At 39.0% G+C, this 25,818-nt stretch overlaps 1 protein-coding gene across 2 annotated transcripts in view; it reads right to left on the bottom strand.

The window, feature by feature from the left end:
- Nucleotides 1-25,818, bottom strand: part of LOC149802659 (glutathione S-transferase 3-like) — a 75,363-nt gene that overhangs the window by 37,948 nt on the left and 11,597 nt on the right. For both annotated transcript variants that reach the window (XM_089952023.1, XM_089952024.1), the window contains exons 2-3: nt 25,493-25,544; nt 1,487-1,619 (exon numbers count right to left, since the gene is read on the bottom strand). In XM_089952023.1, the coding sequence (XP_089808149.1) occupies nt 1,487-1,619; nt 25,493-25,544 (185 nt within the window). The remainder of the gene's footprint in view (nt 1-1,486; nt 1,620-25,492; nt 25,545-25,818) is intronic.

Raw genomic sequence — 25,818 nt, 5'->3', positions numbered from 1 at the left:
GGTACGGTAGGCTTAGTCACAGGGTTGGCGTGTTTAGCTCGGGAAGGTCGTATTCTCTTCGGTCGTGATAAAGAAGTCTGATACATTTGTTTCAGACTTCTTAACTCCGCTAAAATGTCCAACAGTACCGTGACGGTTTGACTTTCACCCTCTTGTTTCTTTGCTGCTACTTCTTCTTGTTGTTGTTTTTTTCTTACCTCTTCTTCTTGCTGCTGTTGCTGTAGGAGAAAAGCTTGTTCCGCTTCCTTTTGTCGTTGTATAAATTTCTCCAATTCTTCTTTCTGTCTCTGTCTAAAATTCTCCACTTGCGGTAATGAAGAAGGAGACGAAGGTTCCGGAACAAATTCTTGCGAGGTAAGAAAATCCACAAAATCCCAGTTTACCTCTTCTGAAAGTAAGTCCGGGTTCCCTTGGGTGGTCTCCACTACTGGTGCACCCCAATGGATCGCTTTCTGAGTTTCCGTCATGTTGAAAAACTGTCGCATGAATTGACCACACACAGGCGCTAGCGAATCTATATAGACCACGTGACGTCACAGACTGCTCTCTTCCGATTGGACGTGGGCTGACTGAATTTTGTAACGCGTGTTTGGACTGGTCAATGAACTCAATCCGTTTCAATCCTTCCTCTACCTATAAATAAGCGCAGTTCACTGCATTGATTCACCTGTTCTCGGCACCTCAAGATGTGGACCGATGTGCAATCTTCTACGCTTGTGTCTTCAATGATGTTACGGACGGACATACCCATGTATGTCCGGTCAAAGTGGACAGTTGTCAACAGGACAGACACCAGTCTGTGGATACGTAGGATCTACGTAGAAAGACAAGGATGCCTCAAAAGAGTCCTGATTTACGGTCCTACAGTGAGACGTAGCCTAAGGACAAGAAGAAGACCAATGCGGTGCCCTTTATGTTAATGGATACATTAACATAAACCCAAAGGCCCTTTTCAGGGCCACTCATAGGTCTCGAAAAGAGATTGACTTTCAATTGCCTACCCTTTATTTTATTTTTTTATTTTTTAAAAAAAAAAATTCCATGTTAAATTCCCCTTGTCCCTAGACAGACCCAAACTATAGTTCCATGTTCCATTCCCCTTGTCCCTAGACAGACCCACACTCTATTCCCATGTTAAATTCCCCTTGCCCCTAGAGTGCCGCGACAATATTTCCCATGTTAAATTTACATAGTCCCCAGAGTGCCGGGACCCTGTTTTTAATGGTAAGTCCCATTGTCCCTAGATCGCCCCTATTTACTACTGATGTTGTTTATTAGTGCTGTATGTATGTATGTATGTATGTATGTATGTATATATATATATATATATATATATATATATATATATATATATATATATATATATATATATATATATATATATATATATATATGGTACTAATGTAACAAATATGTGAAATGGGTACATGTAAGTGCAGTTGAAAAAGAGTAAAAGACAGACAGATAAAAGTTCTGTTTTTCTCACATTGTACTTTCTTCATTGGTTTTGCCATAGAAACCATACTTTCTGGCTATGTAACGGAGTATCGCCCCACCCTGAACAAGCTTGCGACCATCAATGTCCAACATAGGGACTTGGTTGAACACCAAGTCACCGGCTGTGGAAAAATAAGAAGACATGTGTCAATATTATAATCATTATATAAGTCGATATAGTTTATATATTTCCAGCTGACAATTGTGGAAACTAGCCCTTGTCCATAATACAAGCAGGAAGGGTAGTGCTTATAATTTATGATTGTTTTTTTTTTTTGTTGTTGCAGCAAACCCCCTAACTTTAACATTTAAGAAAATGAAGTGGCATAGTCTCGACTCATTTGAAATAAATGTCTAGCAATCTGCCATTGATTTCTAAGGTTTTTAATACCTGTACTGCCAAAGGGACATTTCATGATTGTCTCAAAGACGCATAGGTTACTCCAATTTACAAACAATCAGATCCTATGGATAAGGTCAACTACAGACAAGTAAACATTTTACTTTGCACCTCCGACATTTATGGAAGGCTTTTATGTAATCAAATACAACTGCATCTCAATAATATTTTTCACTGCTTTCTACTTCCTATCTGTCTTTAGAAAGGTATGAATATCAAACAACACAATTGAAACTGGTGGAGGACTGGGTGCATTGGGCAATGGCTCCAATGTGGGTACAATACTAATGGACCTATCCAAGACCTATAATAGTCTTCTGCACAGCCTCGTCATCGAAAAAATTAAAGCCTAAAGAATTGACCTAAATTCAATCAAACTAACTGAAAACTATTTGTATAAAGGAAAACAACGTGTTAAATTGGGATCCCCATACAGTAACTGGGATATACTCTCCAAAGGCATACTGCAAGGCCCAATTCTAGGACATCTGATATTTAATGTCTTTATAAATAACATATTCTACTTCACAAAACCAACAACACTGTATAGTTATGCTGATGACAACACAATATCATACATCCATAAAGATCCCTATAGCTGTTTTACAAAATGAAAGCAAGATATTGACTGACTGGTTCGCAGCAAAACATATGCAAGCAAACCATCAGAAATTCCAAGCTATTATTGTTTGCAAAATAAGGCGCAGAATGTAACCTGTATCACTTGAGAAAATCATGAAAGTGACAACTCTGTGAAACTCATTGGAGTAGATATTAATTCCTAACTAAATTGTAGGAACCACATATCTAAGATCTGTCAAAAATCAACAAAACAATAAAACATCATGCATTATCTCAACCACTATTTGTCCACTGAATATCTCACATTCCAGGGGCTAGTAGGTGGGCGAAAGGCCTTTAAACGACATCTCAAAAAACCGCTCAACAGATCTTATTCAAATTTAGACAGAAAGCACCCAAAACACGAACTTTAAAATGAGTTCAACTGATGCCTATCCACTATAAAATATGGTCACCGTTACTTGAAATAGAAAAGAATTTAAATAACTTCTCAAGAACTGTTATTTAGAATTTGACGAAATCTGGTGGATATCATTCTGACACGATGGTCTTTCAAACGGTCCGAATGAAGTCTATCCACCATCAGATTTGGCCATCGTCGCTAAAAACAGAACATTTAAACTTTTCAAAACAGCTCAGCATAATTTATAAAATTTAACAGAAGGCATCAGCAGCAGAGGGGGCGAATCCTACAAAATACTTTTCCGAGATAACCCTTCCACTGAAACTTTTCCCGATAGAGGGCTTATTTCGACGAAATAACACTTTTATTCAGAAAACGAGACAAAAAAAAAATGTCCCTGAAAATGCTTTGTATTTCCGCTGATATAACGCGAGTTACTTCAATAAATCCGACTCGTATCCGACATAATTTCCACGGTGAGGTATCATCGAAAAATCAGGTGTAGTTTGCCCCCCCTCTGCTGCTCTACGAAGACGAAGATTTCCAAGGAAACATTTTTATGTTAACGGAATTAAATCATTGATAAATAAATAATGGCAAATATCGGAGAAGCACTCACAACTAGATTGGCACGACAACGACTAGCCGCGATTAAAAAATTTATTCCGGTCCATGATTCCGTTAAAGAAAAATTACGAGCAAGACAAGAAGCGCGAGTTGAGTTTGCAACATCTGCGGAGGAATTATTTAAGCCTATTACAGCAGCTACTGGTGAAGTTAAAACTGCAATTGTAGGAAAACCTGATCCTGCTGACCCTACCAAAACAAAACGAGGGTTACTTCAAGCAATAGAAGAACTTAAACAGCAACAGGCAGATGAAGGTGCTGTAGTTGATCCAGGTTCCGCCGGAGTAGTGACAGTTGCTAAGGAAACATTTATTAATAAATTTACCGAAGATGGTATTACTGAAATAAAAAATATTCCGCTTACTAGCGTGGATGAACTTAAGGAGTTTTCTGCTTGGATTGTCTTAAATTATCCTAACCGGCAAGATTTTCTAAAACCAGGAGCTGCCTCGGGTATGACCCAGGCTGATTGGAGGGATTATGTTTACAAAGTAAACCGAGGTATTTCTCGAATATCTAGCACTGATGATACCTATAATTTTATAAAAACTGGCGTAATTGGGGTTAATAAGGAACTAAGAGACCAACAAATGAAGGCAAAGGAAAGGGAAAGGCAGGCAAAAATACAGGAAATGGAAATGAAAAGGCAGGAAAGGGAGGAAGAAAAGAAGAAAAAAATACAGGAAAAGGAAATGAAAAAACAGTCGAGACTACAGGAGAAGAAACCACCAGCTCTAAAAATAGACCCCGCAATAACACTGCCTGATCCAGTGCCTGAAATTTCATCACCTGAACAAATGGGGGCTAGCGCTCCTGATGATGATTTTACCACTCCTGTTTCGTCGCCCATCCCCCCCGATATATCAGAAGAGGAAATACTGAAAGAGAAACTAAAAGAATTAAAAAATGAATTAAAAAATTTAATGGAGGAAAAAGAAAAATTACAAAAAGGAATACCGAAAAAGGGTACCTACTCTAAGGTAGAAAAGATAGAAAAGAGGGAAAGATCTGTAACTGATGAAATTGTTAAAACATCAGCAAAACTAAAGAAAAAAATGGGAAAAGGATACACCGGTCGCGGATATAACAACCACATCTGTCCTGACAATATCGTCAATGACGTATCACGGTTAGAAGTTCTCATAGGAGGAAGACGCGCCGGAAACAACTCTCCGGAAATTATAAATGAAGCCGCAGATATCTGTCAGAGACTATTTCAGCGTGGCATCATGGATATTGGCGTTTACCGGGGACTCATTGATGAACTCGCAGACGGTTACCACAGCGACTAGCAAATTTAGTTAGAGAAACAATAATTAAATAAAATGATCGTGCACAATTCTCAACCTAGACACACTAGCGTGTTACCAGTCCGCGTAGTGAACTCGCGATTACCAGTCTACAGAGCAACCTACGGAGATGGTCTCGGTGATACAGTTACTGGTTTGTTTTCAAGAATAGCCCCTAAGGTGTTACCGATTGCAAAACAATTGTCGATGAAAGCTATTGATGTTGTCAAGGATAAAGCCCTTGGATCTGTTGGTGATCTCGCCGGGAAGGCATTCGCGTCAATCAAGGATAGACTGTTACGGTTAACTCGTAGATCAAAAAAACCGCCACCGGTGAAACTGGCCAGTACTGAACTTATGCCCGCGGACGTCAGTAAAGTAATAAATCAGGCTGCCAATCAAAAACTTGCAGAGCTTGTAACCCAAACACCCGAACAAATAAATACAAGCCTGATATCAGGAAGCGGATTTCGTTTTAGAAGACAATAATTTTATATAATGTTCAAACCTATATCTGATCCAGCGTTCGACATGGATGCACCAACACTAAAAGATGAGTCCGTGCGCGATTATCAGTATTATTCTTATGAGGCAACAGTACCTAATCAACGCGGACGAATTGAATTACGAGTCCAGGATACAAGTAGATATTTCCTGCCCGCTGAAGCATTTCTTGAAGTCACGGGTGAACTTGTAACAAATGTTGACGCTAATACAGAATACGGAGCTAATGTTCGAGTTGGTTTTGTTAATAACGGTATCATGGCGCTGTTCAAAAGTGCTTCATACAGCATTGACGGAAGAGAAATTGAAATAATTCAGGATAATGTCGACGTTGCTACAACAATCCTGGGATTAGCGAGATACTCAGATGATTACACTAGATCAGCTGGTCCGACTATGATGTTCGCTAAGGATAATTCTGATCATCCTGAACACAGATCTACTATTCAAGTACAAACAGCACAAGGCACTGCTATGGACCCGCAACCGGCTGGATTTCCGGCCAGACCAGGTGCTGCATTTCCAATATTAAGGCCTAGTCCAGATTACAATTTAGGTTTTGCTACACGTAAATTAATGTTAAAAGGTGAACGTAGGAGATTTTCATGCGCAATTCCACTGTCTCACATCTTTGGATTTTGCAGACATGTCAGAAAGGTTATTTTTGGAGCCAATCATACAGTTGTACTTAACCGAAAAAGTGATGACGTTGACGCTATCTGGCGAGAAGACGGTGTTGCTGGCGGTAAAGTAATATTATTCAAGCTTGCTTTGTGGATGCCAGTGATGTCCCCATCGATCACTGAAGAGCAACGATTACTCTCTTTCATGGACACAGGTGGTAAATCACTGATATCGTGGTTAACAACATCAACAGATTCCATTCAAGGTGCCGGTGCTGGGCAGTTCACGTGGCACATAGCATCACAACAGGGAATATCAGCGCCGCGACATATTTTTGTTGCACTCCAGCAAAATGCGAGGTTGTCTTCCCAACTACAGAGTAATATGATATTTGACAAACTTGGTGTCTCTGAGGTTTCGCTGCGAATAAACGGGCATCAGGAACCATCCGAGGATATACTGATAGATTATGAGCGAAATGAAGTTGCACGGGCGTATCATCGTTTGATGACATTTATGGGACGTGATCAAAATATTGATACCGGGTTGCAGATATCACAACTGGATTTTACAACGCTGTATCCGATTTATTACTTTTCGCTGGAACATTTGGATCTAACAAAACAATCTGTCGTTGATATACACTTCAAAGCTCGTGTAGGTGAGTTTCCCCTCGGCCCGCCTGCTGGTTTTAGAGCGATCGCTGTCATACTCTCCGATAAAGCAATGCTGCTTGAAGGTGTTGGCGGACGAATGAGGGTCATCGACGCTCCAATCGAGAATATGTAACGCAATTAAAATCAAACTTAGGATATAATGTCATACAGTCATGTTAATGTCACCTTGACTTCCGGTCAAACGAAGAAATTGCAATCAAAGAACGCAAGCACGTGCGGGACATCAATAACACTAAAACGAGATCAGATTACTGGTGGTCCAAACAAGCTGTCGTTGACTAATACTCAGATTAAACATTTTAATAAGGCACTAACAGCAAAAACCGGTATCCGCCTTGATTTCTCTGCTGCAGCTATCAAGGACATGACTAAAACCGGTGGAATATTTCCCCTCATCCCAATACTAGCTGCTGCAATTCCAGGATTACTTGGCGCAGCGGCAAAAGCTGCAGCGTTAGGTGCAGTTGGAACCGCAGCTGGAATGGCACTAAAGAAGGCAACCGGAAACGGGTATAAGAAAAAAAAGGGGAGATCCGCTCGCGGATCAGGGCTAAGACTACCAGGAACTCCACCATCATGGTATCCAAAAAAATTCTAACGCCGTTGAGCAATTTTGATTTACTCGATGCTGTTAAAAAATTGCGTATAAAACATTTCAGAGGAGTATTTATGCGAGATCAATTACCGACGCGGCCGAATAATCCAGAAACTGGCATTATCAATCTCGACAACAAAGATGGTCCTGGAACTCACTGGGTTGCTTACGCGATCGATCCACGTGGAATTATCTATTTCGATTCGTACGGTTTAGCACCGCCAACTGAGTTTCTCAGGTATGTCCGCGGAGTGCCTCGCACTCTCAACAGCAGATTTTTTAATATTCCAGTGTGGCAGTCGACGCTACCAACACAAACATTAGTTGATCCGCCCATTTGTGGAAACGAGGTTTTAAATGTTCTTGATGCAATCTCAAGAAATCCAGCAACGTCTCCGCATCGAGTAGTGTATGAATATACCGCATCGAGAAATGCTTAGCATTTTCATGCTCGCATTTGAAAAACAGCAATAAGAATAATGGTGGATATTTACGGAAGACCTTTCACAAGAAAAGTCAAACCAAGCACAGATGCTGATCTCTCAAAATATGCGACCCGAGATGAAGTCGATAATCTTTTGAATATAGCTGGAGTTGACCCAGATGAAGTTGCTATTTTTCAGGACAAGCAGGGAAAACTAAGAACGAGCAACATTAAGTGGAATGATATAATTCGCAAAGTTCTTGGAGCTACCAAGGATAACTTCGTTGCATTTAGTGATGGCGGCCGGATCAAGGACTCGAACATATCAATCGCAAGCATCAAAGACAGTATTGATAAAGGTGTTGATAAATGTGTGAAAAAAGCCGGTGACACGATGACAGGCGAACTTAGCATGAATGGAAACAAAATAACCGTTCTAAAAAATCCGGAAGGTCTCGAAGATGCCGCAAATAAACAATACGTAGACACCGTTGATGATAAACTAGCCACGTTGCGGTCAGAGTATGATGTTCACGTGAACGGGTTTAAAAGACTCCAAAGAAACCTTCAAAAAAGTAGTGAAACCGTGGATAAGTTCTTTGGGCCTCCTCCAGTCGTCGATATGAAGCTTTCTGAAATCAAAACCAACATTGACACGATCAAACAAACACAGCAGAATATCGTATCGGGTATTCCTGAGATCGTTAACAAAACCAGTCTGATTAAAGTCCCCACTGGAGTTACTCCCGGGCATATCACCAACATCGTATTCACGGTATCATCGGGATTCGCAACATGGTCACGACAAAATAGCACTATCAAATATACAGCAACAGCCACCGGTGTTTACAGGTTGTCTGTGTTTTCAGCCGCTAAATTTGAAATCTTCACAACATATCCTTGGAGACATTCCACCGATAAGTATTCCGGGGTTGTAACCGTAATACTAAACAGCGGAACCGAGGAAACATTTATGCTTGAAGCCGAGGACGATAGTTTAACAGCAACATCTTACTGGTGGTGTTTGGAATTCGTCGCTTCAACACCTCAATTGGTTACCGCGTAATTGAAAATCGGCAGCGATTTTTAAATAAATGTCAACGACGCCAGATGCTCAACAATATCGATACAATCAAGTCCGTGAGTGGCAATCTGAGTTAAAAACTGTCATCGAAGTAACCAGTCAAAAAGTAAAAAAATACAAGCGCCGCATAACAGTGTTAGACATCGCGGTTTATTCAGTATCTGCCGTTGTTGCATCCGCGGGAGTAATACTATCAGCGGTCACTCCGGTAATTGCAGTCGCCGCCACGATCTCTGTTTGTGCGACCACAACCACGGCAGGAGTTTTCGGCATCATAGCAAAAAAAATATCCTCGTGCGCGGTCACAAAATTACACGATTACACGACAAAATTAAATACAGCCACGACCGCATATCAGAAATTATCATCGCTGATATCATCATCGTTAGACGCGCAATCCAGCGACGCCGCGTTGATATCAGATTCTGAATTCAAACTAATGTCAGATGCGTACAATGACTATTTGAAAACTAAACAAATAAATAATATCACTGATGGCAACGCCACAAGAACTGCTTCAGCAAATAGTCACAAACACAACACCGGTAAGGACCACAATGATCTCAGTGTCCTCGACGACACCAGAATTCAGCATTAATTTTCGAACTCCAATTGCCGTGAACGAAATCGCGTTGTCGAAGCTCAGTGCGTATCACAGCTGGCCTAATGTCAGAGCGGAATCATTTGGCGGTCAGCAGCCAAATAATTCGTTTGTGTTTTCGTGGAAAAGCAAAGCCGACTCTGACGAATTCGACTGGGATACAATTACGCTACCCACTGGGAGTTATCAGATCGAAGAAATCAACAATGAGATACAACGCCAAATAAAACGAATCACCGGCAAGGACGCCAAAATATCTATAACAGCTCATGAACCAACGCTGTCTGCGGTCATTGAAATCTCAACACCGGGATACGCCGTGGATATTTATAACAGCTCAATTCGGACCGTATTAGGATGGCCACAAAAACGACCCGAGGTCGAACCGGGTCCACCAAAACCTAAAAAATCGGATTTTATGACCACCAAGGAAGAAATACACGACCTCGCGTACAGCAATTATTTTTCCCTTGCAGATAGATTACTATCAAAAAGAAAAGGAATTCTTAGGCCGCCAGATGATATATTTAATTTTTGGATGATCACGGTTTCACGTGATGATGGAACTCCCATTGCAGATAATTACAAATTTGATGATATAGAATCTAAATTTTTTATTCCGATCAAGACCGAACATCAGCAACAGCTACAATTGTTGCGGGGATATTTTCAAGATTATATTTCCGATACGACAAGTCCTGGAACTGCAAGCAGTTCTCGCGATAAAATTATCACAACCATAGAAAAACTAAACAAACTCGCATCCGCGATGGAAATCATAAATCTAAAAATAATTCAGTTGTTGTTGGATCTCGGGGATCCGGATGCGTTTAAGGAGGATCCTCGGAATGTCTTGGGGGAATATGGACAGCAAACTAGATTAGAATTTGCAACCCGATATGGTATTCCCGTGAAGGATATTCCTAGTTTTAAATTTCCTGGGTATAACGCACCTGCGCTACGAAAATCAGTCCAGGATCTCATCGCGGAATCTTTCGAAGATATTTCTGCCACGTACACGCGAACAAAACCACAACCTGTTATTTTAAGACACGACAACAGTACAGCATCCGATGGCAGACACATCTCACCCGGGATCGTAAATATCACAGATGTTATTGCGGTCAATCTTGTATGTGACGTCATCGACGGTAGCTACAGCGCATCAGATACTACGACGGCGACGCAGGGGTTTATTCTGTATACGTTCACACCAAAAGACCCCCCCGGTTTTCTGATTGTGCAAGAACCAATCAATGTGGTCTATCTGCGGTGTAATAATCCGTGGTTGTCAACGATAAATTTTAAACTCACCGACCAACGGGGGCATTTGTTGGACCTGCGTGGCGAGACTGTCTCCGTGAACTTACTGGTGAAGTCCTGAAACTCTTCGAGTTTCCAAATTGGAAATGCAAAGCATTTCTGGAAGAGTTTCCACGCATAGCGTTTCTCTGGCGATGCTAGCATCGCTCACGCATTTAAAAAAAAACAGTTGTATATAATGTGTGAATACATTCACGCACGAGTTCATATTCATGATAAGCAAATTCTTCACGAGGCAATAAAAACCGCATTTGGAAACGCTAGCGTTTCTGGAAACTCAAGGAGTTTCTCGGGACAGTATTTCCCCGTTAAAATAATCGTTGACGTGTATGGTGACGAAGACTTCTTGTTAACGTCGTCACAATTAACACAGCTACAGCAAAATCATATGATCACAGCTTGGTGTCAACGAGAACAGATTATGAACTATTCTCATTGTTGTATTGATGTTGAAACGCTTAAGCAAATCCTGGAAGTCTAAGGACTTCTCATGTAAAACATTTCGAAAACTCTTTGTGTGGAAAACGCTATGCGTTTCACACACTCTGAAAACGCCCTTGAGAAGTCCTTTGGACTTCCAGAGAAATGCTTTGAGTTTCTGGCGATGCTAGCATGAGAAACTCTTCGAGTTTCCACGCTCGGGCAAAAAAAAATAATACACTTTTTTTTTACCGTGGAAATGTGCTTTACACTCCAAGCGGGGGGCTAGCGTTTCTCAGGTTCTACTTTCACTTTGTGCTGTGAGTCACACGCTATGCGGTTTATACTTCCTTGTCGGCCTCGTAGTCACAAATACTAGTATTTTCGTCAGAAATGCAAGGCATTTCCGTGTCTAGATTCTTTATATAACCTTTTAACCGTCTCACCCTGGTGCTAATTAATTTTCGAGTCTCATACTCGCTTGACAATACAAGACGAATCTTCTCAACTGCACGGCACAGTGGAATAAATTCAGATACCTGATTTTCAGTTATCCCGGCAAGTGATCTGTAAATGCGATCTTGCAAACCCTTAATGAACCTATATCTGGCAGGGAGATTGTTCTTCCCCGATTGTGATAGCTCATTCAAGGATTCAAAATCTGACATAATTGTTTCAGTGTCTAGTAAAATATTAAAACCTCGCTGTTGTAATTCTTTAATTTCAACAAGTATGGTATTTATATTTTCGTGATTCATATTATTATATATTTTTATATTTTTAAATGCATGAAAAATGCTTTGCATGAGCGTGGAAACTCGAAGAGTTTCTCGTGCTAGCATCACCAAAAACAAAAATAAACAGATAGATGATGAGCGGTTATCACTTACTGGGTACTCTTCACCGGCCTACGGTTCTTTCATGAGTCCTTTGTTAGGATTTTTTTTTCTTTGTCTTATATTAGACCTTCGTGTTGTGATTTTTCCCTTAGGCACCTCATGTTACCGTTTATTTTTGGCCAACACTCTTTCTGAATGTTTCTATTGGTGGGCACCCAGGTGACGTAGAGCTTTATGCATCCATCTATCTGTTTATTTTTGGGGGTCACTCACCCCATGAGGAACTTCTAGATCGTCAAATAACGGTCTAGAAGCTCGGGGGGGACGATACAACACAGAACAACCTTTAACCTCTGATTCGAGTGTCATAGCAGGCAAAGGCACAATGAACATGTAATCTTATCCTAAGACCTTATCCTATGACGACACAAACATACACAGGTGGGTCATTTTCTACGATCAGCAGCAGAGCAAAACCATCCATTGAATCGACCATTGGATGGTGCACAAAAGACACCCGCCATTGGCGGATTTAATTTATGGTTTTGCTTGCGCTGCTGACTTTCGATCGACCCAAAGGTCTTAGGGAGCGATTTCGTATATAACCCAACTGTTACTTGCGAGTTGGAAATTCGCTCTAGCAGTGGGCGGGACTTGTTTAAAATATTTTAATTGTATGTTTTCTTAAGCGCGGTCATATAACAAGCACAGAAGAGCAAAACAGTCGGATATATTCAGTAAAACGAGGATATTGTTTGTAAAAAAATATATATTCTACGGTAAATAAATGATTACATGTTATGAACTCGATAAAATATTTTATCAAGGTGGCTTTCTTAGGGGGAGCAAATCCTCTGACCCAACGACAACTCTGCAAAGCGTTACACACTCTCGGAGGAGTTATCGTCGTTTGTGTCAGCGATAAGAGTTATATAACAGAATGAAATCTTCTGTTTGAGCTTCTTTGAAAATGCTGTTTTGTAGATCCCATCTGCGACACGCTGTACAACAGGTGAACAAATACCGAAATACCTACCGGCGGCGTTTATTGACTGGAATACAATTTCTTCACCTGTAATTGCGTTTATAGATTTAATAGCTCTTCTTGCAACTGTTTTACAACGCCCTGTGTTACCCAGTAGGCAGTTCTTGCTCTGAGTGACCACGCGAAGATTGTTTATAGAGTTATCAAGTATGTTACCGTTAATGTGATCAATGACAAAACCCTTAGGGATCACTCCAAAGAAACATTCGTAAATAAAACGATGACATAAATACCTCTTTGAGCACGTGGCAGTAAATCTTAAATAACCAGAATTATCAACTGTACCAACTTGTTTCCTCAGCCTGTAGTTTCTCACTATGCCATCTCGGTTTGCCTCATAATTTGGAATAGTTGGATGTGGAACAAATTCTTGTTCGGGGACGAATTCTTGATTCATTATACTATAAGCAAATCATTTGTCTAATTCATAATTTGCCTGAAAACTTATTTATGTAATCACGCTCCGAGAGAGTGTTCGAGGCTGGATTTTTTTTATCATAATACCGTTTTAGTTCTCGATAGCGTTTTCCCCCACACGCTGAACATAATTGCGTTTTTCCTCGTACTCCAATGCCGCATCTGATACACGGTATCGGTCCTAGACTCCCACCGCGGACCTGTTGAGCATGTTGTCCACAGTATTCGCCTCTGCAACGTCTGTTACACGGCTCTGATGAATTTAGTTTGATCCACTTGCATGAGAAATGTTTTGCATGAGCGATGCTAGCATCGCCGGAGAAACTCTTTGAGTTTCCGTTCATTATATATAATATTTTTGTCTATTTAAATACTTGTCTTAATTATAATAATGAGTTTTGAAAGACTATCCAGAATAAAACCCGCAGGCGGTCGATTCGATCTTGACCGGTTAACCACTGATCGTCGACGAAGAGAGTTAAAGGAACTGCTTGGTGTTATCAAGAATGCCAAGGAAGAGTTTCGTCGTGATGGTGCCGCACATGTGTGGTCGACATATAAAATTATCCCCGACGCGAGCGTTATCATTGATGCTACCATGAACGATACAATCGCGCGTAACATAATTGGGTATCTCGACGATAGAAGATATTTCATACAGATAAAATTTATTGTCAAAGTGGTCAACGAAAACGACGATGACACGTGGATTATCCGTGATAAAAATGATCCTATCCTTGACATTAAAAGGAAAACTATTTTGTTGAGCAATAATTCTAGACCAGGAATGTTGACGGGGGTTGATATACCGTATTACGCCAGATCGTATCCAGTAACTGCAGTCGTTTACGGAATATATCCGATAAAGAAACCAAGTGTAGATAAACTCACGCCAATGAAAACATCAGTGGTGTTAAATTGTGTAGCTGAGCGAGTAATGGAACATTTTAAAAACGCAGCACGTGGAAATGGTCTAACTGAGATCAGAAAAAATAAAATAACAACATGGGCTAATCGAGTCAAAGATGTAGGGGCCACAATTAAGGATGTTGCCGCGCTAGAAAAATTATTAAGATTTCCTATAACGGTATTATCACTAACAGGCGAGGAATTGTATAAATCGAAATACAACCGTAGTGGAGCTTCAATAACAATTATTGATCATAACAGCCACGCCTGGACGGAATCAGTTAAAATATTTCCACGCGATCGTGTTATAAGGTATTATTCCGCGGGTATGTTTGATTGTATTTATCAAATGAGTAAAACCGATCCGGTATCGGTATGGTTGTTTAGAAGTTCTGAAGTTGGTGATTATGACCAGTTCGTGACCCCGAACGGAGAAATATATAGAACTGCGGAGTTACAAAATGAAATGAAAGCGCTCACAGAAAAATATTCAACTGAGCAAGTTGATCAATTACTAACTAATTGTTTTACTGTTCCAAGTGTTGCCGCACATATAGCACGACAAAAAAATAATTGGAAACCAACCATGAAGAGTTTTCTCGAGAATGTTCAGCAGAGTTGCATCGAATACGGACACGGCGGTTTATGGAATAGTGTATTTGTTAGTGATAATATGGTATCGGTGGATATGATTGCGTGCTATCCAGGAAGTTTTCTTGGCTATGGCGAATGCGCTGAATACTTTAAACGATTTGGACATCCCACAAATTTAATGACAAGAGTAGCTATTAACGGACCTTTACCTGATTTTGACCTGACTGGATTTGCTCGCGTGGAATCGTTCGAATTTGCAACACGGTTACATCCTATTAATTATGCTTGGTTTGGCAGACATTTCCACGAAAGGAAGTGGGTGCCGTTTCCGTTGTTGCGGTTTATGGTTGACAAAACAATACTAACATCTGTTGTTGTCAGTGAGGGGATTATTTGTTACTCAAAACAAACCTCAGTTTGGTTACCAACTCCAACTGATACTGCGTGTTATTCTGACTTAAAATTAAATTATCCTACAGCGTCTGAAGAAGAATTACGCACACTGGCGTATAAACATGATGAGCGCAACTGTAAAGATCTCGGCCGAAGATTGATAGGTAAATTTACTCAAGGTGGAGCATATGATCATAAACGACATCACAGTCGATTAATTATGGATGAAGAAGAATTAAATTTCATTATCGCTGATACTACTGCGAAAGATACATTTTGTAGCCGCGAGGATATAATAATATCATTGCCGGGGATGCCTGGAAAACGATTAGGAACAGTTGTTAGTTATATCGACGGTGATTCAGCTCAGTACACTCATTTGAGATCCTCTATGCTGGCTTATGTTTCTATAAATTTATTGTCGATGGTGAATAGAGTTCCCTTCGCGGTAAGGGTTGCAACAGATTCGTTTTATATTAACGAAGACGATTTAACAGCGTTAGATTTACCAACATCGGATGATCAATGGGGAACATGGCGAGTAAAAAAGGAAGAGTTGCACGCGTACTGTGAATCAGCTGATGTTGAAATTAAAGATGAATATCGTAAATCAACAACCTTGTCGTGGACAACTTTGTCGTTGCCTTCTGTGTACGATCCAATTGCTAGACACAGAACAGTTTATTTGAACGGACCTGGAGGCTGTGGTAAGACAACTCGTGCAATCGAACTATTTCGCGGTTCTGATTTGGTCGTGCTAACACCAACACACAGACTTGCCAGAGAAATGATACAACGCGGAGTAAAGGCCTGCACTTATCACGGCTTTTTCAAATACAGCGGCGGTACATGGACTCCTACGCGAATGGGAACGAAGTATATCCCGGAGAAAATCATCTGGGATGAAATAGACACTGTGCCGCTGGATACATTACAACGGTTCCTGACGTGGTTGTTAACGAAAAATACCGCAGTTGTGATGTGCGGCGATCATGGTCAACCACCACCATTTGTCGGCGAATCTCCCCACGAATGGTTACGAGGGTTTGTTGATTATTACGAGGAAATGCGTGATGACATCAGAGCGCTTGATGACACATTAAAGGAGTTTAAAAAACTAATTAGGCTACAAACCAATAAAGTCCAATGTGAAATAATGCGTGAAATAATTCCAGAGACTTCATTTGATAACTTTTTAACGGCGTGGAAACCAGATGATTTAATTGTTGCAAGTAGAAAATCAGTCAGAGATACACTTCAGCGGCGACTATTTCAGTTACAGCGGCAGAAATTTCCAACGTTGGAAGTGCCGTTATGTTATAGACCAGATGATACACGATTGCAGAATATTGATGTTGATATTCCCGGAAAACCAGAGAAACAAAATTTAGTATTGAATGATATAGTAACAGTTAACGTCGATGCGGTCGAAGATGCATTAGCAATAAATAAATCACCGTGGACACTAGGATATGCTATGACGATTCATTCAGCACAAGGATTAACTATTTCTGATACAACTGTTTGGATCGTTGATGACCGCATCGAATGGTCAAATTTAGTTTATTTAGCCGTGTCCAGAGTAAGAAAGATGGCTCAGTTACGAAGAATTGTATTAGATACGTCAACGAAGTCAGCCGTTGTTGAGTTAACGCAAAAAGATCAAATAAGAAAAAAATTAGACAGTTACCGACAAAGTGACAAGAAAAATAATAGAGAGTTTAACCTGGATATCAACGCTGTGTTGTCGTTACGTGAGCGTCAGAATAATCACTGTGCGAGTTGTAATTGTTTATTGCTGTGGCAGTATCCGAAAAACGACCCAAGACAATTTACCGTGGATAGAATAGACAGCAATCTCGGTCATACGCGTGAAAATGTAATGCTGACCTGTCTTGAGTGTAATCGACGCAGAGGTGTTGCTGCAGTTATTTAAGTGATCGAGGTGGTAATTGTGTATCCGTGGGAATCACCTGAAGTTGCTCGCGTGTGAATCCACGCTGAGGAGCAGTCGAATCTAATCTGTAGATTGCGTTTCTCCCAGTTGATCTGGTTATGCTGGATATCTTATGTGTTGTAACGCTCCATGTGGGATCGGTTGCTCTTTTTTTTCCTCCTTCTAGTTCGCCTGGTTCGTATAAATACCTAACGGTGACATTACCCAGCAACGGGGACGCTAGCGTCGTTGGCTGCGTTGAAACACGTTCACTGACGCGGGGTATATATTTTTTTGTGATTGCATTTACAGGTCTCATGTTTGTTGTTCTGGTAATTTCATTATTCAGTGCGGCTATCACGTTTGGCAGTCTTGCAACCCATTCACGAGATCTCGTATCGTAAATGAATTCCCTCGCGTACTGGTATCCGAATAATCTCTCAGCGAGTGTTCTATTAAATCGCTCAACAATTGCCTGATCCCGATGAATTTCAGTATGTCCTCGTCGTATGGTAACGTTATGCTGCTTTGTCAGTGATGATACCGCGCCCTGAAATTCCTTGCCAGGATCAACTTGTAATAATCGAGGCCAGCTTAGAGGTCCTCGCTGATAAATTCGTTTAAACGCAGAAGCAACTTCAGCGGCTGTTTTAGTCGCTAACGGTTCTGCTTCTTTGTATCTACTAGCAACATCAACTACTGTTAGCGCGTATTTGTATGTTTTTCTACGGACAGTATCATGAGGCAGGAATAGTATGTCAGCCTGATGAACTTCATTGGGGGTACTAACATCAAAATGTGCAAAATTGATTTGTCGAGGTGGTGGTAAGTAGATTTGCCATATTGCTTGTTTTGACAGCCATTTTTTGGCAACCTCGCGTGTTACTGATGCCGCGTTGGCGAGTTTATTAATTGCTGCATTACCTCTCCAGTATCCGGCCGGGGAATAATAAATCGCTTCCATTGTTATTAATTATCCAGCGCCTAATGCTAATTTAGATTTCATCGCTGATCTTATTAACCAATTAGCGAGTGACTCCTTAAATGATTTATTTTTTATGGCGCTTAGTGCATGAATTAATTTCACATCCGCGATATGCCTGTCTTGCAGATCTTTACTTCGATAAGCAACATCATGCATGTGACACGCTGCGTCGATAGCGTTTATCGGATACTCTCCCGGTTTTGGTTTAGATTGTTCATCAAGTCTGATATCTAGTCGTGTCCCTGGACCGCAGTAATTGTATCCTGGGAGATGTTTTTCTCCGGGATATTTAGCCCAAGGGGTACCTGGAAGTCGTCCGAGGGTTGCTGCGATGTCACCTCCGCTGACTTTGTCAGGCTTTTTTTTTGAAATCTAAATTTTTTTGTGCCACATCGCGCACACTTACCAGAAAGTGCTTGTCTGTTATTTTTTGTTGTAATGGTTGTTAGATCATTCGTAGGGGTTTGTGCCTTACACTTCACACAATATAGATCCATAATTATTATTCCTTATATACAAATGGAGATCACTGATTTTTCTGCGACGCGAAGGAAAGAACCAGTCAAGCATAATTCCGCGCTACCAAATTCTATCAGAATGATCATCATAGGACCGTCAGGATCAGGTAAAACGCAACTGCTACTGAACATGATAATGAAGTGGATGAAATGGGACAAACTATACTTGATAGCTCCGTCTGTGGATGATCAACGTTGTTATGATGTTATAAAAGATTTTAATGAGAGTGCAAAAGCGCTGAGTGAAGACGGCGAGGATGTTGTTGAATTTATAACTGATATTGAAGAAGCTCCGTCCGTGGAAGACCTTAACGGGGAAATAAATAACCTAGTAGTGTATGATGATGTGATGCTGGACAAGCAAAAAAATCCTGCAAGAATATTTTCACGAGGTCGTCATAAAAACACTGATGTGATTTATGTTACTCAGCGTTATACACAAATTCCAAAAGTAATCAGGGATAACTGTAATCTTCTTGCGGTGTTTAATGGAGTTGATGTTCACACGCTGAGAAATATTCATCAAACCTGGTGTAGCGGCGATATGGATATTAATAAGTTTAAGAATTTCTTTAGTCGCGCTCAAAGAAACCAGCACGGATTTGTGACAATAAATTTACACGACCCGCGTACACGATACCGCGTCGGCCTTGATACACTATTTGCGACATAAAAATGTTTTCTTGGAAATCTTCGTCTTCGTAGAGCAGCAGAGGGGGGGGCAAACTACACCTGATTTTTCGATGATACCTCACCGTGGAAATTATGTCGGATACGAGTCGGATTTATTGAAGTAACTCGCGTTATATCAGCGGAAATACAAAGCATTTTCAGGGACATTTTTTTTTTGTCTCGTTTTCTGAATAAAAGTGTTATTTCGTCGAAATAAGCCCTCTATCGGGAAAAGTTTCAGTGGAAGGGTTATCTCGGAAAAGTATTTTGTAGGATTCGCCCCCTCTGCTGCTGCATCCTAACATGAGGCTTTTTCTAACTGACTGCGATGATGCCAATTAGTCGTCACGTTTCTCAACCGTTACTTAAAAAAAAAACCTTTAAACAACTTTCCGATCAAAAGCATTTTACCATAGCTAACAGAAAGCAATTTGACATAAAGTTTTGCTCAAGTTATGCCGATCAATTATCAAATATGGCTATACCTAATATAGCAAAACCTTTACACGACTTCTCATCAAAAACCGCTCAAAGGAATTTAACCTGACCTGAAAGAAAGTATCGTGGAACAATTATATTCAAGACATGTTCCAATGACGCTGGTCCGCCATCAAATTTGGAAGACGTAATTGAAAGTAGAAACCTTAAATCGACTTTTTCCTCACACAACGCACAACTGAATTCAATTCAGTTTAACAGAAAGCAGTAGCCTAGCGGTTAGAGCGTCCGCCCCGGATGCTGGAGGTCGTGGGTTCGAACCCCGGCCGAGTCATCCCAAAGACTTCTAAAAATGGTGCGAACAGCTGCCTCGCTTGGCGCTCAGCATTAAGAGTTTAGTGTTAGGACTGGTCGGCCTGGTGTCAGGATAATGTGACTGGAGAATATCATGATACATGTCTGCGGCATGATGCACCAGTGCTAGACATCACTAGAAACTGTCACACTGCAGACATCGTAGCGATGTGACTGGAAAATTATTAAGGCTACGTTAAAAATCTAAATCACACATACACACAGACAGAAAGCATATTAGCATATAATACGTTATATTGTAAACATGTGCTGCCGATTCGCCCCCACCCTGTCACCCCAAGTAAACACGAATTCTTTTCCCCAAAACAACGCTCAAGAAAATTTGAGTATGTGACAGAAAGCAGCCGGCGACAAAGGATTTCAAAACTGTGTCGATGATATCAACCCACCAAGAAATATGAAATAATATAAATAATAAAAATAGACCAAACTTGAAACTGCTTCTTATGACAAAATCATAAACGGAAATTGGCCAAATAAGACAATTAATTCTGGTCACAGGAAGTTTTAAAATGTATTTAAAACCAATGCACGTTCGCAGTAAAATATGACTGATGTTATTAAATAAGGAAACTTGACTGAATGTTATATAACGAATTCTGATATGAAGGGCTGTCATTCTTACACAAATAACGCCAATCTATCATCAAATATGGGTGTTGTTAATGAAAAGATATTACAAATATCTGCAACACCATTTAAGAGAATTTGATTAAATTTGACTGAAATTATCCTAATCTGAGCGCGTTTTAGACTTATAAAATGATGCTGTTTCCTTTCTCAAATGTAGCTGCCGTTTCGTAAAACAAGACAATCATGTTACACAACTATATCAAAAAGAAAGCAGAGAGCAGCAATTTGACCAACATTGAAATAAAGCGTCTTGGTACATTGGCATTTCAATATTGGACAAATGATTCCGCTTTATTATCAAATATGGATGAAGAGTGGATCCACTATTTTGACGCATATGCAACCAACCCGCATTTGAAGATATTTCATTATTAAAAAACCTACTGACACAGACTTCTTGTTAGAACAATGCAAGAAAATTAGCTATTTTGAATCACAGGTTTAGAGTTCTTCCCTTGCAGAAAACGTTGAGAACATAAAGTTGTTTTGCTCTTTTTTTGAATACAAGATACATACATTCAAATGAAAATGTTATAGACTGAAGAAAATAACAAACGTTAGGGATTATGATAAATGATTTATAGTGCAAACTGAAGAAAAATATAAAATAATGATATAACAAGTAACAATCTAAGCTGGTAATAATTTGGCAATATATAACTGTATTTTGAACGACTACTTTTCAATAGACAACTGATTAGCATATTGGGTTTAATTCCCAGAACAGACTGAGTCGGCTAACGTGTTATGCATCTATACAGGACACTACATGCTCCTTTCCCAACAAAAATGAATGAAAACCATTAAGAAAGTACCTTAAAACGGGCTAGGTCCGACCAGAAATGTTTTGTGCGATCCTAATGATCATCAATACCGATATTACTAATGACAAAAGACGTGCTAGAATTTAATTAAAGTTTATAAAGACAATAAATGCGTCTCTTATGTACAACCAACAAATATACTGAAATATCAGAATTTCTTGACATACGTATAAAAGTGCAACAACGATTTTGTCTTTGAAAAAAACAACAACATAATTCTTGTACAAAGTATCCAAGTTTATTATTAATTTGATGAAAAATACATAAACACTTTCCTACATTTGTAATTCTTGAATGTACTGAAGTAAGTTTGGAAAGCATTGCATTAAATTCGCCAGTTGAGAGCACCACCATGTCTGAAACATGTGCTGCTTATATGATATCATAAGGATCGTGCATTATTTTATGGCTTGTCGTATTAACTCCGCTTGAAACGACATGTAAGTATACATTAAAGGTGGGATCATGAATAGCTTCTAAGGTACAAAGTAGGCCTACGTCCCCAGCGACAGGAAGTGGTCCGGAGACAAATGACTATCCTTTTAATTTTGAGAAATACATATGTATATAAAGATTAATTGGCACTAACATTAATAGACAAAACACCAACGATCTACTCCAAGTTTTGTTTTCATCTAGACTTTCAATATGTGTGTGAATTTGCATCCACAATCTGACTTGTGTTGATTACCCAGGTGTACCATATCAGGCCCACATGGGTCTCTTGCTTAAGCAGATATAGGCTTTGTCAATGATATATATACAAAATCTCACAGAATATAATATAGGATTAAATGATCATGGTTGGGTATTTATCGATGTGTAAATTTTACCTAATCACTCACAAAGTAAATAAAGTCCGAAGAACTTTATGTAAACTTTGTGAGTGATTAGGTAAAATTTACACATCGATAAATACCCAACCATGATCATTTAATCCTTATAATTCCAATTTACTTCCTTTCTAACATCAGATCAGTAGATTTAACCAACAAAACATTGACTTTTATGTACATCGACGTTTTCTTTCATTAGCCTCTTAACTGCGGTAGAATACATAGCCCTATCTTCGATAGCCGAGTTTCCTCGATTCTTTTATACAGTGATACGGGGTAGAATGTCATTGCGGGTCATGCCAGTGATACACTGTTATGATCAATATTTTAATATATTAAAAATGGTTATTGCGGTTAAACTAGGAATATTTCTTCTTTTTTTGTTGAAAATTACGTTTGCGTATGGCACGTGTTGTTATAGCAACGTCGTTGTTACTTTCTACGCATTTCGATCTTTGAAAAGCAAAATCGTATCCATTTTTAGCAATATCCCTTGGTTGACATATGACCTTTAATAACCGCTGCTGTAACATGTTGTCGAGGTGAAATGCAATAATTTCCGAAGATTGGCTCTAAAGCCTGCCATATGCCTTCTTCGGCAAAAGGGGTCAGTGTTGGAGTGCAGGAAGGTCTGTGCAATTACATTGTTTTAACTTCTAATGGTCGATTTTAAGCTGTGGCTTATCATTTTTTTTCCGGAAATGACAAGAGTGGGTGGGTGGGAGCTTGTTGTTATTATTATTAGGGTGTAAACGTTGTTAAAGATAAAACGTCACATCAAATGATCTGGTAATAGGGAACCAAAAGTAGTCCGCAGAATTTATCGAAGTGTAAAAAATTCCAGATCAGTATCACGTGACCGTTTATGTCCAATCAAAGCGTAGAAAACACAGTCTATTTATAAAAATTGGAATTATTTGGGAGAACATAGCTATTTCTAAGCAGCATAGCATGCAATCCTGTTTTCATGTGGATTTTAACTGTCACCTGTTTGTAGGTTTTTAAGTTCATTAATCATCTCTATTATCGCAAGAAGCAAGAACATGGAATACTTTAGAAAGCTAAATGATATATTTTTACTATATAATTATTTATATCTATATTGTGTGCTTAATTATTGGTCATGTTTGTAGATTGCAGCAGTCATTTTGTAAATAACATTATAAAACTCCATGATTGTAGGTTTCACTTTATGAAAACTTGGGTAAATATGTTTATGTGGCCTTCTGACCTTGGAAGTTTCTAGAAGTGATCATGTTAACAAAGTTGATGGGAAAATGACCCTCAATCTGGTTTTCTTATGGTGTTTCTGTTTTTTTTATACAAAGCTAGTGACGGATAGAATTATTTATTCTGAGCTTAACGTATCTTGGAATTAGTCTTCTGATTGTGTTCAATTATTATTTAAGATGATTTATTCGAATTATTCATTGGACTTACACAGTGTTCATTGACTTTAGCATACCATCTCTTTTTTGGTATTATTGCGAAGTCATTTAGACATTATGAGTATATATCGAAACATCAAGACTTAACACATTATCACATTCAAGACTACTGTCACATCAACACTTTTCAAGATTGGAATCCATTCGGAACACTATATTTTTGAACCTGTGATACATACATATCTGTATCTATCTATCTATCTTTATATATATATATATATATATATATATATATATATATATATATATATATATATATATATATATATATATATATATAGAGAGAGAGAGAGAGAGAGAGAGAGAGAGAGAGAGATGTGTTTTATGAGGATTGAATGACACGTCATAATGGCTATATGTTGCCAGTAGAATATAATGAAGCCCTGTTCTGGAACATATAATAATGTAGTATACGCCTCTCCGTACAAGGAAGAAGTTAAAATTAATTTGTACTTGTGCTCAAACCTAATAATTTTTTAATATCAAACAAATACATCTTCCTGTCCTGGAGTCTGTTTCTGCACAATTAATAAAAATGTCTTAATCTGGGACGATTTTGTGATGATTTACGAACAATCTACCCTTCCCATCTCCTGTCTTTCTACGAACTACGTCGTAGAAAACAAGAGCTTAATCACACATATCGTGTATTTGCAAAGGTGATAAAAGCATGAATCGTAATCGGTGAAACAATGGGAAAGAAATATTGAAAGATAAAAGATACAAAAGATAAAATCAGCAGCTATAATTTGATTTAGAGCATCAAGAGTCAACGCATATACAGTCGAGAACGTTCTTACCTCAGTGCTGATTGTAGACAATGTGGGATACAGTGTACTGATTTGAAAAGAGAAACTTTAACTGTAAACTTAGGGTTCTGCCACCATTTTGATCTTTCTAGATTATTTATATTATTCGGCAATGACTCATCAATATTTTAACGCAAAAATAAATTATTTTGCCATTAGTTTGATGTCGAAGTAGATATTTTAAATATTATTCGATGAAATAACAGAGATACAGTTTAAATATTAAACTCTTCATTTGTAAATCGAATACTAAACAGAGCAAAGCACTCATGGACGACTACTGTTATGAAAGACCACCTGTTTTAACTGATCAGATTCTCAATTAACGGTTATGTTAATCACTTAGTGTTATGACCTATCAGAGATCATGATTGTCTCGCAAAAAAGGTGGTATTTCAAGATCGGTTCTGTTATAATGAGAATGACAATTCTAAGAACAAGATTGCAGAATTTGCAGGATTTACACTACTTGCTCAACATTCCCGCTTAAAAATCGTTCAAATGCGTTGAATGTGTTTAACATATTTTCAGACTTACCTATATGTCCTTATTTGATCCTACTTTATTTCAAGAGTTTCTTAAGCCATAACTTTATCATCATAAAAATTAATATTTTATTCCGAAAAGTTTCCCCCTAAATGTTAACTACAAGAATACACCATGATATATATGTGTACCCTGTTTCTTGCAGTGGCCTCTGTATACCTCATTAAGTATATATCCATTAGTCGTGTTACCAAAATACCTTACTGATTTATGTAGTGTATGTACCTCGTCTAAGTTTGTCCAATTGCTCTGGCTCCTCAAGATATGTCTCTGAAAACTGAAGAAAAGAAATATGAATTCATTTTTGTAGTTTCAACTTTTTGCAAAGAAGAGGTACATAAACATAACTTGGATGGAATGCAAAAACAGATATACGATTTCAACTATTTATTATTTTTATGTAAACACCAACACATACATTCCAAAGACCCACCCATTGTATTTACATTCTAGGCAATGCATTCGTGACTTGAAACGTCCGCTGTCATCAATCATCCTTGTAAAGTATCACACCAAAATGTGATCCCCCTCCGTCAATCTGTGAAATGGAA

Source organism: Sinohyriopsis cumingii, chromosome 3 (assembly GCF_028554795.1).
Source record: "Sinohyriopsis cumingii isolate HCF-2022 chromosome 3, ASM2855479v2, whole genome shotgun sequence".
NCBI classification, from domain to species: Eukaryota; Metazoa; Mollusca; class Bivalvia; order Unionida; family Unionidae; genus Sinohyriopsis; species Sinohyriopsis cumingii.
The sequence above is the reverse complement of the archived record's forward strand: the minus strand, read 5'-3'. Positions and strand labels throughout refer to the sequence as shown.